This window comes from Amblyraja radiata, chromosome 15 (genome assembly GCF_010909765.2).
Source record: "Amblyraja radiata isolate CabotCenter1 chromosome 15, sAmbRad1.1.pri, whole genome shotgun sequence".
In the NCBI taxonomy this organism is placed as follows: Eukaryota; Metazoa; Chordata; class Chondrichthyes; order Rajiformes; family Rajidae; genus Amblyraja; species Amblyraja radiata.
The window spans coordinates 38,907,921-38,927,834 of record NC_045970.1 but is presented as its reverse complement, the minus strand read 5'-3'; the positions used below and the strand labels follow the sequence as shown (position 1 = coordinate 38,927,834).

General features: G+C 47.7%; 1 protein-coding gene across 1 annotated transcript in view; it reads left to right on the top strand.

Annotated features, from left to right (window-relative positions):
* LOC116981253 (zinc finger matrin-type protein 4-like) overlaps positions 1 to 19,914 on the top strand; it is a 129,827-nt gene that overhangs the window by 95,967 nt on the left and 13,946 nt on the right. The window contains exon 6 of the mRNA XM_033034144.1: positions 5,325 to 5,421. Coding sequence (XP_032890035.1) covers positions 5,325 to 5,421 — 97 coding nt within the window. The remainder of the gene's footprint in view (positions 1 to 5,324; positions 5,422 to 19,914) is intronic.

Genomic DNA, 19,914 nt, shown 5'->3' with positions numbered 1-19,914 from the left:
CAAGGCACAGTGAAGTACACTTTTTGCATACAGCTCAGCCGTACATAAGCACAATCCTCTGGTTAGTATAAAATATACAGAACAGCCGACTGGGTCCATATACAAGAGTCGCCATTTTGGCGCCATTTTACAGTCCCAGCTACAGCTGGCCACAAAGGCCCATTGTAGCCGTCGCATCCATTCCAGCCATCCCATGAGCCATCCCATTCCTTGCACGGCCCACTTGTGCCCGGGGGGGAGGAGGCGTCTCCCGCAGCTGATCTTCGGGACACAGAAGGTAGGACCCTCCCCCCAGATCTCAACTGAAACCTATGCCCTCCAGTTCTTGATTCACCTACCCTGGGGAAAAGACTCTGCGCATTTACATTCATGATCCTGTACACCTCTGTGTGTTGGATCACACCTCAGCCTCATGCATCCCAAGGAATAAAGCACTAGACTGTTCAACCTCTCCCCATAGAGCAGGCCCTCGAGTCCTGGCAACATAGAAACATAGAAAATAGGTGCAGGAGTAGGCCATTCGGCCCTTCGAGCCTGCACCGCCATTCAATATGATCATGGCTGATCATCCAACTCAGTATCCTGTACCTGCCTTCTCTCCATACCCCCTGATCCCTTTAGCCACAAGGGCCACATCCAAATCCCTCTTAAATATAGCCAATGAACTGGCCTCAACTACCTTCTGCGGGAGAGAATTCCAGAAATTCACCACTCTCTGTGTGAAAAAAGTTTTCCTCATCTCGGTCCTAAATGATTTCCTCCTTATCCTTAAACTGTGACCCCTTGTTCTGGACATCCCCAACATCGGGAACAATCTTTCTGCATCTAGCCTGTCCAACCCCTTAAGAATTTTGTAAGTTTCTATAAGATCCCCCCTCAATCTTCTAAATTCTAGCAAGTACAAACCGAGTCTATCCAGTCTTTCTTCATATGAAAGTCCTGACATCCCAGGAATCAGTCTGGTGAACCTTCTCTGTACTCCCTCTATGGCAAGAATGTCTTTCCTCAGATTAGGAGACCAAAACTGTACGCCATACTCCAGGTATGGTCTCACCAAGACCCTGTACAACTGCAGTAGAACCTCCCTGCTCCTATACTTAAATCCTTTTGCTATGAATGCTAACATACCACTCGCCTTCTTCACTGCCTGCTGCACCTGCATGCCTACTTTTAATGACTGGTGTACCATGACACCCAGGTCTCGTTGCATCTCCCCCTTTCCTAATCGGCCACCATTCAGATAATAATCTACTTTCCTGTTTTTGCCACCAAAGTGGATAACCTCACATTTATCCACATTATACTGCATCTGCCATGCATTTGCCCACTCACCCAGCCTATCCAAGTCACCTTGCAGCCTCCTAGCATCCTCCTCACAGCTAACACTGCCCCCCAGCTTCGTGTCATCCGCAAACTTGGAGATGTTGCATTCAATTCCCTCGTCCAAATCATTAATATATATCGTAAATAGCTGGGGTCCCAGAACTGAGCCTTGCGGTACCCCACTAGTCACTGCCTGCCATTGTGAAAAGGATCCGTTTACTCCTACTCTTTGCTTCCTGTCTGCCAGCCAGTTCTCTATCCACATCAATACTGAACCCCCAATACTGTGTGCTTTAAGTTTGTATACTAATCTCTTATGTGGGACCTTGTCGAAAGCCTTCTGAAAGTCCAGATATAACACATCCACTGGTTCTCCCTTATCCACTCTACTAGTTACATCCTCGAAAAATTCTATAAGATTCGTCAGACATGATTTACCCTTCATAAATCCATGCTGACTTTGTCCAATGATTTTACCACTTTCCAAATGTGCTGCTATCCCATCTTTAATAACTGATTCTAGCAGTTTCCCCACTACCAACGTTAGACTAACTGGTCTGTAATTCCCCGTTTTCTCTCTCCCTCCCTTTTTAATAAGTGGTGTTACATTAGCTACCCTCCAATCCTCAGGAACTACTCCAGAATCTAAAGAGTTTTGAAAAATTATCACTAATGCATCCACTATTTCTGGGGCTACTTCCTTAAGTACTCTGGGATGCAGCCTATCTGGCCCTGGGGATTTATCGGCCTTTAATCCATTCAATTTACCTAACACCACTTCCCGGCTAACCTGGATTTCACTCAGTTCCTCCATCTCATTTGACCCCCGGTCCCCTGCTATTTCCGGCAGATTATTTATGTCTTCCTTAGTGAAGACAGAACCAAAGTAGTTATTCAATTGGTCTGCCATGTCCTTGTTCCCCATGATCAATTCACCTGTTTCTGACTGCAAGGGACCTACATTTCTGGCTAATTTACAACATCCTTGTAAATCTTCTCATAGCCATAGTCATACAGTGAGGAAACAGGCCCTTCGGCCCAAGTTGCCCACACCGACCGACATGTCATAGAAACATAGAAACATAGAAAATAGGTGCAGGAGTAGGCCATTCGGCCCTTCGAGCCTGCACCGCCATTCAATAATGTCCCATAGACATTAGCCCCACCTGCCTGCGTTGGGCTCAAATCCCTCCCTAAACTTATCCTATCCATGTACCTGTCTAAATGTTTCTTAAAAGTTGTGATGGTGCCTGCCTCAACTACCTCCTCCGGCTGCTCATTCCACACACCCACCACAATTTGTGTGAAAAAATTATCCCTCAGTTTCCTATCAAATGTTTCCCCCCTCACCTTAAATCCTATGTCCTCTGCACTCTGCAATCTTTCTAGCTTAATAACATTTCTGCTATAACGGGGTGATCAAAACTGAACATTCACCCTTCCTATTCCCCTCATGATCTTACACACCTGTACAAGATCACCCCTTCGCCCCCTGCCACATTGCTGAACAAACATCAGAGACAGGCAGCATGCAAATGCAATGCATCTCACCAATGCATCTCACTCCTTGAAGCAGGCGGCCAAAAAGATCAGCTTTAATGGTGTGTTAAAAAAGAGAAGCAGATTTAGTTTCGGGTAAAAATCTCAGCAGCAACTTTCATCCACTTGAACCAGTGAACTTGAGATGGGTTTTAGATGTTGATGGAAAGTGTGCAGCTCCCACTGAACTATCACACCGTTGATTGGTCTGTGTTGCCATCGAGTCAGAGTCATACAGCATGGAAACTAGTCTTTAGAAATACAGTGGGCAACAGACTCTTCGGCCCACCAAGTTCGCGCAAGCCAGCGATCACCCTGTTCACCAGCGCTATCCTACACACTAGGGACGATTTACAATTGTTTTCACCGAAGCCAATTAACCTACAAACCTGCACGCCTTTAGAGTGTGGGTGGAAAGCGGAGCAGAGAAAACCCACAAAGTCACAGGGAGAACATACAAACTCCGTACAGACAGCACCCGTAGTCAGGATTGAACCTGGGTCTCTGGCACTGTAAGACAGCAACTCTACTGCTGCACCACTGTGCCACCCAGTGGACCCTTTGGCGTAACTTGCCCATGCCAACCAACATGCCCCATCTACACTAGTCCCACCCAGTCCCCGTTTGGCCCATATCCCTCTAAACATTTCCCATACATGTACCTGTCCAAATGTTTCTTAAATATTGTTATTGGAGTGTCACTGATGCCATGCGTTCAACTATCTGTATGCAACTCTATGTCCTCTTCTCATTCTGACTTGTGAGTGATCAGCCCCAATCTCCATCACTCTAACATTGGTGGCCATATCTTAAATAAAGCATACTTGTAGGTTGGGGCTTCGAGTATTAGAGTCAGGAAGTCGTGATACAGCTTTATAAGACTTTGGTGAGTGAGACCACATTGGGTATATTGCGTACAGTTATGGTCGCCCCATTGCAGGAAGGGTGTGGAGGCTTTGGAAGGGGTGCAGAGGAGTTTTAGCAGGATGATGCCGGGATTAGGGGGTGTTAGCTTCAGGGAGAGGTTGGACAGACTTGGATTGTTTTCTCTGGAACGCTGGAGGTTGCGGTGTGACCCGGTCGAAGCTTTTATAATTATCAGAGGCATAGACAGGGTAGACAGTCAGAACCTTTTTCCTGGTATGGAAATAAATATCAGAGGGTATAGCTATAGAAAAGTTTAAAGGAAATGTGTGAGAAAAGTTTTTTACACAGAGGGTGGTGGGTGCCTAGAACGCACTGCCAGGAGTGGTGGTGGAGGCAGATACGATAGTGGTAATTCAGAGGCTTTTGGATAGGCACATGGATATGGAGGGATATGGATTATGTGCAGGTAGATAAGAGTTGGTCTTGGCATCATGTTTTGGCACAGACATTGTGGGCCGAAGGGCCCGTTCCTGTGCTGTACTGTGCTGTGTTCTATGTACTCCCACCATTATGCTGACAAATTTAACTGAATACTTCTCTTCTAAGGATGAACACAGGATTTTGTTTAGACGTTTTAGGGATTAGTTTATTTGTGTCAAACCAAACCTCCCGTGATTTAGTCTGAGGAATGATTATAAAGTGTAAATCCAGCAAATAAACTCAAACAGTAAACATACGGTGCTCCTGAGAACAACGGGTTACAATCTTGGCAGTTTCTCCCTGGTGTTTAAGAGTTTGTGCTCTTTGGTTTGGTTTAGTTTTGTTTATTTTCACGTGTTCCGAGGTATAGTGGAAAGCTTTTCTGTGGTGTGCTATCCAGTCAGCGGAAAGACTGGAGATTATTACAATCAAGCTGTCCACAGGATAAAGGGAATAACGATAAGTGCAAGGTAAAGCCCAGTAAAGTCCAATCAAAAATATTCTGAGGTTCTCCAATAAGATAGATAGATGTTAGGTCAGCACACCTCTCTAGTTGATGATACGATGATTTAACTGCCTGATAGCAGCTGGGAAGAAACTGTCCCTGAATCTGGAGCTGTGCGTTTTCACACTTGCCTGGTGGGAGAGAGGAGAAGAGGGAGTGACCGGGGTGAGAGTGGTCCTTGATTATGCTGGTGGCCTTGCCGAGGCACCGCAAAGTGTAGATGGAGTCAATGGAAGGGAGGTTGGTTTTTACGACTGCCGGAAGAACAACTAGAGAGCAGTTCTGATCTTCCATCTACCTCATTGGAGACACTTTGTTCAGACTTTACTGGACTTTATCTTGCACTAAACCTTATTCGCATTATTCCCTCTATCATGTATATGTTCACTGTGGATGGTTCGATGGTAATCATGTGTAGTCTCTCCGCTGACCGGTTGGCATGCGACAAAAGATTTCACCCTACCTCGGTACACGCGACAAAAAAACAAACTCAAACTCCAGGTTTGTATAGGGATCTGCAGGGCTTCATCCAGTTGTTATGTTGTGAGCGTTGCCATCTCAGAGCCTGTCTCACTCAATCCTTTCCTTCTTTCCTCTCCTCAATGCGTAGCTTTGAAAAGCAGTTACACCTGCAACATCTGCAACGTGATCCTGAACTCGGTGGAACAGTTTCATGCACATCTGCAGGGCTCCAAGCACCAGAGCAAGTAAGTAAGACTCTTCATCCAGATGTTGGTGGTGAGGGAATGAAGTCCATGCTCGGTGGTACCAGGACTACAGTTTACTGGTTCAATGGTTCTTTATTATCACCTGTACCAAGGTTCAGTCAAATTATTTTTCCACATACAGTTCAGTGAGATTATTGCCACGCATACTGAAAGTTCAATCCCCGATTAAGTACAGAATGCATAGAAACAGCCCACTGAGTCTATATGCAAGAGTCCGCAAGTTTTGGTGCCATGTTCACAGTCCCAGCTGTAGTTGGCCGTAGAGGCCTGTTGCAGCTGACTCCTCTGTCCCGATCGGCCCGCGAAAGCCGTCGTCCCACTCCTAGCCCGGCCACCTTCAGCCTTCGTGCCCCGGGGGCGTCTCCCGCAGCCGACCTTGAGAGCGTGGAAGGTCCCGCCTCACTGGCTCTTTGTCCACCGTCCGCTGCCATCTCCGACTAACTCCGTCCACCCACCTCTCTGGTTCCCGGTCCGCGGGATCGAGCAGGAGACGAGCCTCGGATGAGGATCCCACTCCAGGAGGGGTTCCCCAGGTCCGCGGAGGGCGATCCAGGCCTGTTGCTGGGCTGTGGGGCAAAGGCCCGTGTTCTTTCCAATACCTGGAGTCCAATTGACCAGGTTTATGTCAATGCAGTGGGGATTGGTCTGAAGAAGGGTCAAGACTTGAAACGTCATCCGTCCATTCTCCACCACACATGCTGCCTGACCCTCTGAGTTCCTCCAGCACTTTGTGTTTTGCCCAAGATTCCGGTATCTGAAATTCCTTGTGTCTCCAAGACTGGGTTGCAAGCTGGGATCTAATCAAGGGATTTGTGGTTTATATATAGAATAACAGATTGTTGGGTGTGGGGGAGGGGAACCTTCAAAACCTTCATAACTTTTGTACTTGTTTCACCGATTGGAACAAAACTTATTTGACTTGCATCAGAGGAGAATGGTGAGTAAGGTGGCGAAAAATCATAGCGCTATGGGAGTTTTAGTAATATACTAGACCAAGTGCAGACCCGTTGGGTCTGTTCCCCCAACGTGCGGTTGTGGGGGGGGAGGCGGCATGCAGCGTCACACACACTAACTATCCCCCCCCCCCGCACTCACGCTAAGTACCCCCCTTGATATTATATTAATATTATTAATTTGCTCCTTTTACCCCATAACCACCGTATCTACTGACGCATAGCCCCCAACTTGCAGTCACATCTAGAGGGAGGGGGGGGGGGAGGGGGTAGAGAGTTAGGGTAGAGAGAAAAGGGGCAGAGACACAGAGAGAGACAGAGACACAGAGAGAGGGGAAAGAGGGAGAGGGGGTGGAGAGGAGGAGAAGAGGGAGGGTGGGTGAGAGGGGAAATGTGGGGGAGGATGGGAGGAGAGAGAGAGGGGGGGAGAGGAGAGGGGGGAGAGGAGAGGGGGGAGAGGAGAGGGGGGGAGAGGAGAGGAGGGAGGGAGGAGAGGGGGGGGGAGAGGAGAGGGGGGGAGAGGAGAGGGGGGAGGGAGGAGGGGGGGAGAGGAGAGGGGGGGAGAGGAGAGGGGGGAGGAGAGGGGGAGGAGAGAGGATAGGGGGGGAGGAGAGGGGGGAGGGGAGAGAGGTGGGGAGAGAAAGGACGGGAGAGAGAGAGGGAAAGGGAGAGAGACAGGGGGGGAGAGAGAGGAGGTGAGAGAGAGAGAGAGAGTGCCTTTTTACTTCAACCCAAACCCCCCAAACAACCATTTGCAGGCAGTGCTTTTTTACTTCAAACTAACCATATTTTCTTTTTCAAACCACATTAAGGGTACTTACTCACAGTTGTGTAGACATTTGTTCAGTGTCATTCAGAGCTCAGAGTGCCCTCCAGCTTGCAGAGACTGATTGAGGCACACCACTTCCTGGTTTTATAGTCCCTTCCCCTCCCTCCAGCAGGGGCAGCAGAGAGAATGGTGAATTTTATTTAAACATTAATTTCTCTCTGATTTTCCATCGATGGGAAAAATACTCTGGTCCAGGAAGGCAGACATGGGCTCTGATCGAGGTGGCCAAAAATGACAGCCATAGGTGGCGGCGTTCTCTCGGAAATCGCAGCACAGTGGGCCAAAAGCGGTCAAGATCAGACTTTTAGTAATATACTAGACCAAGTGCAGACCCGTTGGGTCTGTTCCCCCAACGTGCTGTTGTGGGGGGGGGGGGGGGGGGGGAGGCGGCACCACATCGCTCCCCCCCCCCCGCACTCACGCTAATTACCCCCTTGATATTATATTAATATTATTAATTTGCTCCTTTTACCCCATAACCACCCATATACTGACGCATAGCCCCCAACTTGTTTAGGGAAGGAATGGTGGGGGAGGGGGAGGGGGGGAGGAAAAAGAGGGGCAAGGGGGGCAGGAGAAAAAGAGGGGGACGAGAGGAGACGGGCGGGAGGGGCGAACTGGAGGCGGGGAGGGGGGAGAGGAGGAGGAGGAGCGGGCGGTAAAAGAGGAGGCGAGGGGGGAAAGGAGAGGGGGGGGGAGGAGAGGGGGGGGAAAGGAGGGAGGGGGAGAGGAGAGGGGCGGGAGAGGAGAGGGGGGAGGAGAGGAGAGGGAGGGCAGGAGAGGGGACGGGAGGGGAGAGAGGAACGAGGGGGAGAGGAGAGGGGGAGAGGAGAGGGGGGAGAGAGAGTGGGAGAGGAGAGGGAGAGAAGGGAAGAGGAGGGAGGGTTAGGGAAGGGAAGGGTGGGGAGGGGAGGAGAGTAGGGGGAGAAGGGGGACCGGGGGGAGTGAGAGGGAGGGGGGAAGAGGAGGGAGAGGAGGGGGAGAGGGAGAGGAGGGGAGAGGAGAGGGGGGAGAGAGAGGGGGGAAGAGAGGGGGATGAGGAGAGGAGAGGAGGGGGAGAGGAGAGGGGGGGAGAGGAGAGGGGGGGAGAGGAGAGGGGGGAGGAGAGGGGGAAGAGGAGGGGGGGAGAGGAGAGGCGGGAGGAGGAGAGGGGGGGAGAGGGGGGAGAGGAAAGGGGGGGAGAGGGGGGAGATGAGAGGGGGGGAGGAGAGGAGAGGAGGCGAGAGGAGAGGAGAGGAGAGGGGGGGAGGAGAGGAAAGGTGGGGAGGTGAGGGAAGATGGGGAGGAGAGGGGGGAAAAGGAGTGGGGAGAGAGGAGAGGCGGGAGGAGGAGAGGGGGGGGAGAGGAGAGGGGGGGAGAGGACAGGGGGGGGAGAGGAAAGGGGGGGGGAGAACCTAAAAAATACATTTTAGAACCAAAAAAGACACATTCTGCAAGCATTGTAGAACCAAAAGAGACACTTTTTGCAAACATTTTAGAACCAATAAACACTTTTTGCAAAAATTTTAGAACCAATAGACACATTCTGCAAGCGTTTTAGAACCACTAAGGACACTTACATTTGAATAGACATGTGTTCAGTGTTATTCACAGCTCAGAGAAACGTGACCCTCTGCCTTCCTCCAGCTTGTAGACACTGATTGAGGCACACCACTTCCTGGTTTTATAGTCCCTCCCCCCTGCCGCCAGCAGGGGCAGCAGAGAGAATGGGGAATTTTGTAAAATCATTAATATCTTTGTCATTTTTCATCGACGGAAAAAATCCTCGGCACACATACGGCGGAGGGGGGCTCTGAGCAAGGTGGCCAAAAATGACGGCCGTAGGTGGCGGCGTTCTCTCGGAAATCGCAGCACAGATGGCCAAAACCGGTCAAGAGCAGACTTTTAGTAATATAGATAGATAGATATAGATAACAGGTTCCCGGGAGTGTGTTACAGGCTGGAATCTAATCCAGCGGTATGGGGGTTTATATATACAATAACAGACTCCCGTGAGTGAGTTACAGGGCAAGATTTAATTCAGGGGTTCAGAGGTTTATAGTGTACATGGAATAGCAGATACCTGGGAGTAAGTTACCAGATGGGGTCTAATCGAGATGTTGGCTGGGGTTACTATTTCTCGAGCATATTGTCTGAGGTCCACTGGGCCTCCCCTCCTCCAAGCATGTCGCAAGCGGAAGGTATACTGTTTATGGGCTTATGTTCCTCTTGCATGTTAAATTTACCTACCTTTTGCTGTTGTTTATACATTGGCGCAGCGGTAGAGTTGCTGCCTTACAGCGCCAGAGACCCGGGTTTGAATCTGACTACAGGCGCTGCCTGTACGGAGTTTGCACCTTCTCCCTGGTGCTCTGGTTTCCTCCTACGCTCCAAAGACGTGCAAGTTTGCAGGTTAATTGACTTCTGTAAATTGTCCCTAGTGAGCAGGGTAGAACTAACGCACGGGTGACCGTTGGTCGGCGCGGACTCGGTGGGCCAGAGTCCACGCTGTATCACTAAAGCTAATCTTTCTGGTAGCCATTGGAGGGCGAAGTACTTTGAATAGCAAGTCCTTCTCTCAGACACTCCTTAAGTGGATCTGCAGCCCTGGCCCTTGTGACCCGGCTGATCTATAAGCTCTGCGTTTCCCAGTGGCACTGGGACTGTTGCCTCTGATTAAATCAATGATCAATGTTTTTCCTCGGCCTGGTTCCAGCAAGCAAAGCCACCAGGGTCAAGACAACAAGGAAACTAACCAATCATGAATTAATGTGCATTTTATCCCCCAAGTTGTCCCTCGGAGTGTACTTATTGTAATTCTCCCCATTCGCTAAAGTCATTTGTCAACAGCCAGCCACTACTTGGAGATCAATTGGTCATACAGTTTATTCCCCAGTGTTGTGAGTCATTCAGATAGGATTAAGTGACGTTGCCCTCTCTCATTCCTGTGGGCTGATTTGCTTTGCTGTAACTCAACCTGTTCTGCGATGGTTCACGCCGGCTTACAAATGGGTCCCGTCTTAACAGAGTGGGAAAATACCCAGAAAGAAATCACTCAATCTGGTAACTACATGCAGACGCAAAGTCTTTAGAATTTTGACTTTAGAGACAGCGCTGAAGCAGGCCGGCCAGTGATCACCCCGTACACTAGCTCTATCCTACACTCTGGGGACAATTTACAATTTTACCGAAGCCAATTAACCTACAAACCTGTACTTCTTTGGAGTGTGGAAGGAAACCAGAGCACCTGGAGAAAACCCACACATACGCAGGGAGAACGTACAAACTCCGTACAGACAGCACCCGTATTTAGGTTCAAACCCGGTTTCTGGCGCTGTGAGGCAGCAACTCTACCACTGTCCTGCCCATAAACAGGCCCCTCGCCCCAACTCGTCCATGCTGACCAAGGTACTCTATCTAAGCTAATCCCATTTGCCCATATTCCTCTAAGCCTTTCCTATCGAGGGTCAAAGGAGTTGGAGGAATTGAGTGAAATCCAGGTTAGCCGGGAAGTGGTGTTGGGTAAATTGAATGGATTAAAGGCCGATAAATCCCCAGGGCCAGATAGGCTGCATCCCAGAGTACTTAAGGAAGTAGCTCCAGAAATAGTGGATGCATTAGTAATAATCTTTCAAAACTCTTTAGATTCTGGAGTAGTTCCTGAGGATTAGCGGGTAGCAAACGTAACCCCACTTTTTAAGAAGGGAGGGAGAGAGAAAACGGGGAATTACAGACCAGTTAGTCTAACATCGGTAGTGGGGAAACTGCTAGAGTCAGTTATTAAAGATGGGATAGCAGCACATTTGGAAAGTGGTGAAATCATTGGACAAAGTCAGCATGGATTTACAAAAGGTAAATCATGTCTGACGAATCTTATAGAATTTTTCGAGGATGTAACTAGTAGCGTGGATAGGGGAGAACCAGTGGATGTGGTGTATCTGGACTTCCAGAAGGCTTTCGACAAGGTCCCACATAAGAGATTAGTATACAAACTTAAAGCACACGGCATTGGGGGTTCAGTATTGATGTGGATAGAGAACTGGCTGGCAAACAGGAAGCAAAGAGTAGGAGTAAACGGGTCCTTTTCACAATGGCAGGCAGTGACTAGTGGGGTACCGCAAGGCTCAGTGCTGGGACCCCAGCTATTTACAATATATATTAATGATCTGGATGAGGGAATTGAAGGCAATATCTCCAAGTTTGCTGATGACACTAAGCTGGGGGGCAGTGTTAGCTGTGAGGAGGATGCTAGGAGACTGCAAGGTGACTTGGATAGGCTGGGTGAGTGGGCAAATGTTTGGCAGATGCAGTATAATGTGGATAAATGTGAGGTTATCCATTTTGGTGGCAAAAACAGGAAAACAGACTATTATCTAAATGGTGGCCGATTAGGAAAAGGGGAGATGCAGCGAGACCTGGGTGTCATGGTACACCAGTCATTGAAAGTAGGCATGCAGGTGCAGCAAGCAGTGAAGAAAGCGAATGGTATGTTAGCTTTCATAGCAAAAGGATTTGAGTATAGGAGCAGGGAGGTTCTACTGCAGTTGTACAGGGTCTTGGTGAGACCACACCTGGAGTATTGCGCACAGTTTTGGTCTCCAAATCTGAGGAAGGACATTATTGCCCTAGAGCGAGTGCAGAGAAGGTTCACCAGACTGATTCCTGGGATGTCAGGACTGTCTTATGAAGAAAGACTGGATAGACTTGGTTTATACTCTCTAGAATTTAGGCGATTGAGAGGGGATCTTATAGAAACTTATAAAATTCTTAAGGGGTTGGACAGGCTAGATGCAGGAAGATTGCTCCCGATGTTGGGGAAGTCCAGGACAAGGGGTCACAGCTTAAGGATAAGGGGGAAATCCTTTAAAACCGAGATGAGAAGAAATTTTTTCACACAGAGAGTGGTGAATCTCTGGAACTCTCTGCCACAGAGGGTAGTCGAGGCCAGTTCATTGGCTATATTTAAGAGGGAGTTAGATGTGGCCCTTGTGGCTAAGGGGATCAGAGGGTATGGAGAGAAGGCAGGTACGGGATACTGAGTTAGATGATCAGCCATGATCATATTGAATGGCGGTGCAGGCTCGAAGGGCCGAATGGCCTACTCCTGCACCTAATTTCTATGTTCTATGTTTCTATGTTTCTATCCATGTGCCTGTCCAAATAGTACCTGCCTCAACTACCTCCTGTGGCAATTCGTTCCATATACCCGTCTCTGGTGCTGCGAGGCTGCAACTCCATCACTGCGCTACTGTGCTTCTCAAGTGCTGTGCTGTACCGGGGGTCGGGTCAGCATGGTGGTGCAGCTGTAGAGCTGCTGCCTCACAGCGCCATCGACCCGGGTTCCTTCCAGCACTCAGGGATTTGGCTGTATGGAGTTTGTACATTCTCCCCGTGCCTGGACTTTCTCCGGGTGCTCCCACCCTCCAAAGATGTACAGGTTTGAAAGTTAGTTTTTCTTCGGTGAATTTGTAAATTGTCCCTAGTGTGTGTGGGTTGCTGGTCGATGCGGACTCGGTGGGCCGAGGGGCCTGTTTCCCGCGCTGAGTCTCCAAACGAAACTAAACTAATCAGATGGGATACCAGCCTTGTAGGCTTCATAATTGGAATGTTGCATTGCCCAGCATTCCGCTGTGCAATGATGCATCAGCTCTCCGGCAGAGATCTGCGCTCTGTAAGTACATTTTTTCAAAGCCTTGGAAGCCATGAATATTTGAACAGATTTCATAAAGCTGTAGGCTGTGATTCCACCGACGTCCTTTACATCTCATAAGCGATGAACATATCCTCGGGATCCAGCCCTGAAACGACAACAAGAGCAGCAGCCCACCAGGCTGTCATTCTCTGAATCTCTGCAGTCTAAAGACTGAGCGTTTTCAGGTTACTAAAGAAACTGCAAGCGGATTATAGACCAAGGCACCCCAGTGGTTTGGAAATGTCAATATCTCACGTTCAGTCTTGGACAGAAACTGTAAAAATATACTTCAGTGCGATTGATTTGCTGGAGTCTGACCTCATTTGTTAATTACAGTAAAAGAGTAGTTTTCCTTCAACGAGATGACTTCTACCCAGAGGACAAACTCGGATTGTTTACTCCGGGGGGGGGGGGGGGAGACCTGATGTTAGTATATGAAATTAGAAGAGGCACAGGAGAGGATAAACAGAAGCTTTTCCCCCCCAGGATGGAAATCAAACACTAAAGTGCATAAGCGAGGGGCTTTAAGTTTAAAGGAGATGTGTGGGGCAAGTGTTTTACACAGTTGGTGGTGGGTGCCTGGAACACACTGCCAGTGGGTGGTGGTGGAGGCACATACGATGGTGGCGTTTAAGAGACTTTTGGATAAGCACATGGACATGTAGGGAATGGAGGTTAATGGATTACGTGCAGAGAGTTAAGAGTTGGTCTTGGCATCATGTTCAGCACAGACATTGTGGGCCGAAGGGCCTGTTCTTATGCTGTACCGGTCTATGCTCAATGGCAATATTCTGGTGAACCACCTCTGCAGTCTCTCCAGTGTAGTCATGTCCATACACTGGATCAGGCAGCATGGGTGCAAGGAAACCGATGGATGACTTTTTGGGTCGGGAACCACCTTCTGACCAGCTGAATTCCTCCAGCACTTGCTCAAATACCACTATCTGCAGTTCCTTGTGCCTGCACATCCTGATCTGAGATTCACTAAACGTTATTCCCTTTATCCTGCATCTGTGGGCAGTTTGATTGTAGCTCGTGACTCAGTGGGCTGCTTCCGTGCTGTATCTCTAAAACAAAACGAAACTGAATTAAATGGGATTGGAGTCAATGAGTAGTTGCCTCTAATCCGCAGGGAGAAAATGGGAAAGTGGGATAACATGAACCTAGTGTGAAACAGTCTTTCTCTCCAGAGATGCGGCCTGTGGATGACTTTTCGGGTTATAGAGTTATAGTTATACAGGGAAAAGCTGAGTTATAGAATCTTATAGAAACATATAAATTAATAAAAGGGCTGGACAAGCTAGATGCAGGACATTTTTTCCCAATGTTGGGCGAGTCCAGAACCATGGGCCACAGTCTTGGAATAAAGGGGAAGCCATTTAAGACTGAGGTGAGAAAAAACTTTTTCACCCAGAGAGTTGTGAATTTGTGGAATTCCCTGCCACAGAGGGCAGTGGAGGCCAAGTCACTGGATGGATTTAAGGGAGAGTTAGATAGAGCTCTAGGGGCTAGTGGAATCAACGGATATGGGGAGAAGGCAGGCACGGGTTATTGATTGGGGACGATCAGCCATGATCACAATGAATGGCGGTGCAGGCTCGAAGGGCTGAATGGCCTCCCCCTGCACCTATTTTCTATGTTTCTATGAGTTACTCGAGCATTTTGTGTCTACGGTTTTAACCAGCGTCTGCAGCTCCTTCCTACACAGATCAATGGTTAGCATGTACTTAGTGGGCCGAATAGCCTGCTTCCATGCTGTATATCTCTGCGAGTCCATGAGACGCTACGATGCATTTTGGGCCAGTTTTAAATGCTGACATGATTTATCTTCACCTAAACCACTTATCATTATGAACATCCGACTTGTTCGGTCTCCTACTTCTCCTGCATTGCATCTTCCAGAAGGACAAACGTTGGTTGGCCCGAGCATTATAATGAGACCATAATCAGTCAAAAAATATTTCAGCCAGGTTGCCAGGGAAGTATTTGCTTAACATCCACCTCCTGAACTCCACCAGGAGGGTGTGCTGTGCATACCAAGCACACTCCCTGCTGTGTGGCCTCAACCATCAGCATAGTTAGTTACTTAGTTTAGTTTAGTTTATTATAACGTGTACCAAGGTACAGTGAAGAACCTTTTGTTGCAATCTGGAATCAAAGTGCTTCACAGCCTGGTTTGTGAACAGCTCCATCCAAGACGAGAAGAAATTGTAGAGAGTTGTGGACGCAGCCCACTCCATCACAAAAACCACCCGACTCCATCTACACCTCACACTGCCTCGCCAAGGCATCACCAGCATAAACAAGGACCAGTCTCACCTCGGTCACTCCCTCTTCTCCCCTCTCCCATCAGGCAAGTGGTACAGAAGTGTGAAAACGCACACCTCCAGATTCACGGACCATTTCTTCCCAGTTGCTATCAGGCAACTGAACCATCCTATCAACAACTAAGGAGCAGTCCTGAGCTACCATCTACCTCATTGGAGACCCTTGGACTAACTTTAATTGAACTCTACTGAACTTTGTCTTGCACTAAACATTATTCCCTTTATCCCGTATCTGTACACTGTGGACGGCTTGATTATAATCATGTATGGTCTTTCCTCTGACTGGTTGGCATGCAACAAAATAGCTTTTCACTGTACCCCGTTACATAGAAACATAGAAACATAGAAAATAGGTGCAGGAGTAGGCCATTCGGCCCTTCGAGCCTGCACCACCATTCAATATGATCATGGCTGATCATCCAACTCAGTATCCTGTACCTGCCTTCTCTCCATACCCCCTGATCCCTTTAGCCACAAGGGCCACATCTAACTCCCTCTTAAATATAGCCAATGAACTAGCCTCAACTACCTTCTGTGGCAGAGAATTCCACAGATTCACCACTCTCTGTGTGAAAAATGTTTTTCTCATCTCGATCCTAAAAGATTTCCCCCTTATCCTTAAACTGTTACCCCTTGTTCTGGACTTCCCCAACATCGGGAACAATCTTCCTGCATCTAGCCTGTCCAACCCCTTAAGAATTTTGTAAGCTAGGGTACTGTCCAATTCACCTCTACCCCATTGCGGACATTGAACTTTGTCTCTGGAATCAATGTGCTACCATGCTGAGAACAATTTTCCGCACTCTGTATCTTCCCCTTTGCTCTCCCTATTGTACCTGTTTGACTTGATTGTATTTATGAATGGTGTATCTGATATGTTTGGATAGCATGCAAAAGAGAGTTCCAGAGATTCACCACTCTCTGTGTGAAAAATGTTTTTCTTTTTTTTTTTTTAATTTTGTTTATAGGGACAGTGCATATTAATGAACATTTGCATGTAAATATGCGAGATTGTAGCCAATCAGTAGCTAATTTCCGTCTCTAGTCCCAGGCAAAGGTAGGTGAATTGTCTTGCCCAAGGACACAACGACAGTACACACTCCAAGCAGGATTCGAACCGGCCACCTTCAGGTTGCCAGCCGAACACTTAGCCCATTGTGCATCTCATCTCGATCCTGATGGATTTCCCCTTTATCCTTAAACTGTGACCCCTTGTCCTGGACTTCCCCAACATCGGGAACAATCTTCCTGCATCTAGCCTGTCCAACCCCTTAAGAATTTTGTAAGTTTCTATAAGATCCCCCCTCAATCTTCTAAATTCTAGCGAGTGTCAGTTACATGTGACAATAAACTGAACTAAACTAAACTAAAATAAAATAAACCAATCTATCCAGTCAGCGGAAAGACTATATCAGGGTGAGACTGGTCATTGATTATGCTGGTGGCCATGTCGAGGCCGTGTGAAGTGTAGATGGAGTCAATGGAAGGAGGTTTGGTTTGTGTGATGTCTTGGTGCCAGCTGAAAAATAAAGTCTTCATGAAACCGCTGAGTGATTGAAGGGCTCGTAATGAGGTTATGACTTTCAGAGCTTGAATAATCTTTTAACAAATGGGAGAGTGCAGCGGGAGAGAGAATGTAAAATTTGATAAATCAAACTCTTCAAATTGCACAACAAGGTTTGCACTTGCCAGAAATATGCCTTCAAATATATCTTCTATCTCCTTTAGTTCATAAATTGTAGGAGCAGAATGAGGCCCATCACGTCCACTCCGCCTTTCAGTCATGGCTGATCTACTGTATCTTTATCTCACTACTACATTTGCCTTCCCATATCCCTATGACACCCTAAAGGGCCTATCCCACTTGGGCGACCTAATCCGCCAGTTCTGGCGAGTTTGCCCTCGACTCATACTCGCAGCATGGTCGACACGAGGTCGTAGGAGGTCTTCGTAACTCTCCTTCATGCTCGAGGGTGGGCTCCGCGTACTCGAGGCCTCAGCTAGATCGCGGCGTTTTTTTCCCAATATGTTAAAAAATGCCCGCGAGTAAAAAAAGGTCGCCATGGAAACAATCGATACTTTTTTTACTCGTAGGTTTAGTTGTAGTATGTCGTAATATGTTAGTCGTGGGTAATCGAGGGTAGTCGAAGGTAGTCGTAGATAGTCTTCATCATAGTCGAAGGGAGGTCGAAGGAGATCGAAGGAGGTCGCCTTCACACTCCACCATTCGGTGTCCAATTTCCCCGAAGTTAGTCGTAGGTCGTCAGAGCTAGTCTTCTACATAATCGAAGGAGGTCTTCTACATAGTCGAAGGATGTCTTCAACATGTCATTTTTCAAACTCTTCTAAACTCGCCAATTAGGTTGCCCAAGTGGGACAGCCCCTTTACTAATCATGAATCTGTCAAACTCAGTTTTAAAAATATCCATTGACTTGGTATTTTCAATGATCATTCAATTCCTTATCATCCGGCCCTAATGAGTGCCCCCCCACCCACCCCCTTTGGACAGTCTCCCTCAGATGGCCACGTCAATCAATTCAGCTTGTTTATTTATGTATTGTATTTATTTACCTTTCTTGTACATCAGTGGAGCTGCACACTAAATCTCGTTGCACTGACGTGCAATGACAATAAAAGATATATTATTATTATTATTCACCTGCTATTTCTTTATTCCCCAATTATCACATCTCCAGCAGTGTTATTTTGAAAAGGGGTGGCACGGTGGTGCAGCGGTAGAGTTGCTGCCTTATAACACCAGAAACTCGGCTTCGATCCTGACTACGGGGCTTGTCTGCACGGAGTTTGTACCAGCTCCCCGTGATCTGCGGGAGTTTTCCCCGGGTGCTCCGGTTTCCTCCCACACTTCAAAGACGTACAGGTTTGTAGGTTAATTGGCTTTGGTAAAAACTGTCCATAGTGTGTGCAGGATAGACCTAGTGTGCAAGGTGGTCGCTGGTCAGCGCTAACTCGGTGGGCCGAAGGGCCTGTTTCCATGCTGTACCTCCAAACTGAAAAAAATTTAACATTCTTCAGTGGTCCAATGTCCACTCTTACCTCTTTCTTACTCTTTATATATCTGAAGAAACCTTTGCTATCCTCTTTTATATTGTTGGCTAGATTACTTTCTTATTTCATTGTCTTTTCAGTTACCTTCTGTTGTTCTTTTAAAGTTATCCAACCCTCTAGCATCCCACTAATCTTTGCAATATTATATGCCTTGTCTTTCAGTTTTTTAGGCTGCTTGAAATTCCAACATACACTCCCAGATGGTGATCGACACTTTTCCTTTTCAACCAGTAAACCCAATAATAATCTTTCTAACATCTTGGGTTTTAGATTTAGGTGTATTATTGTCACTGTGTCTGAGGTACAGTGAAAAGCTTTTGCATGCTATCCAAACATATCAGATACACCATACATAAATACAACCAAGTCAAACAGGTACAATAGGGAGAGCAAAGGGGAAGATACAGAGTGCGGAAAATTGTTCTCAGCATCTAGCACATTGATTCCAGAGACAAAGGTCAATGTCCGCTATGGGGTAGAGGTGAATTGGACAGTACCCTAGCTTACAAAATTCTTAAGGGGTTGGACAGGCTAGATGCAGGAAGATTGTTCCCGATGTTGGGGAAGTCCAGAACAAGGGGTAACAGTTTAAGGATAAGGGGGAAATCTTTTAGGATCGAGATGAGAAAAACATTTTTCACACAGAGAGTGGTGAATCTGTGGAATTCTCTCCCGCAGAAGGTAGTTGAGGCCAGTTCATTGGCTATATTTAAGAGGGAGTTAGATGTGGCCCTTGTGGCTAAAGGGATCAGGGGGTATGGAGAGAAGGCAGGTACAGGATACTGAGTTGGATGATCAGCCATGATCATATTGAATGGCGGTGGAGGATGGAAGGGCCGAATGGCCTACTCCTGCACCTATTTTCTATGTTTCAATGTTATGGAAGGACCATCCATAACGTCCGGCCTGATAACAGAGGGGAAGAAACTGTCCCCGAGTCTCGTGGTGTACGCTTTCAAGCTCCTGTATCTTCTGCCGGACGGGAGCGGGTAGAAGAAGGAATGACCGGGGTGCACAAGTCTTTGATTATGTTGGCTGCATTTCTGAGGCAGCGTGAAGTGTAGATGGAGTAATTGGTGGGGACATTGGTATATGTGTGTGTGATGGACTGGGTGACGTCTACAATTCTCTGCAATTTCTTGCGGTCTTGGGCAGAGCTGTTCCCAAACCATGCTCTGATGCAACCCGACAGTATGCTCTCTATGTTCATCCCTGTTCATGAAGTATCATGTTATGCTTGCCTTTGTTGATCGGGGCATTGAATATAAGAGTCAGGAAATCATGCAGCGGCTTTATAAAACATTGGTTCATCCATGTTTTGAGTAATGGGCGCAGTTCTGGTCGGCCCATTACAGGAAGGATGTGGAGACTTTGGGGAGGGTGCAGCAGAGCTGTACCAGATTGCGGACTGGATTCGAAGGAATTAGAATTCTCTAATTTTAAGTAACTTCTAATAACACTCCCCACTCCCTCTTCCTCCACCCTAGTCGTTTCACCAGTTCCACAGTTCACCACATAGTATCTCTCTTGAGGTCACACTTTTCACAAGCCAACAATGGGCCGACCAGAGAACCACCCTGCCAGAGGTCATGTATAGCCGGCCCTTAGCTGGTCCTGGTCTT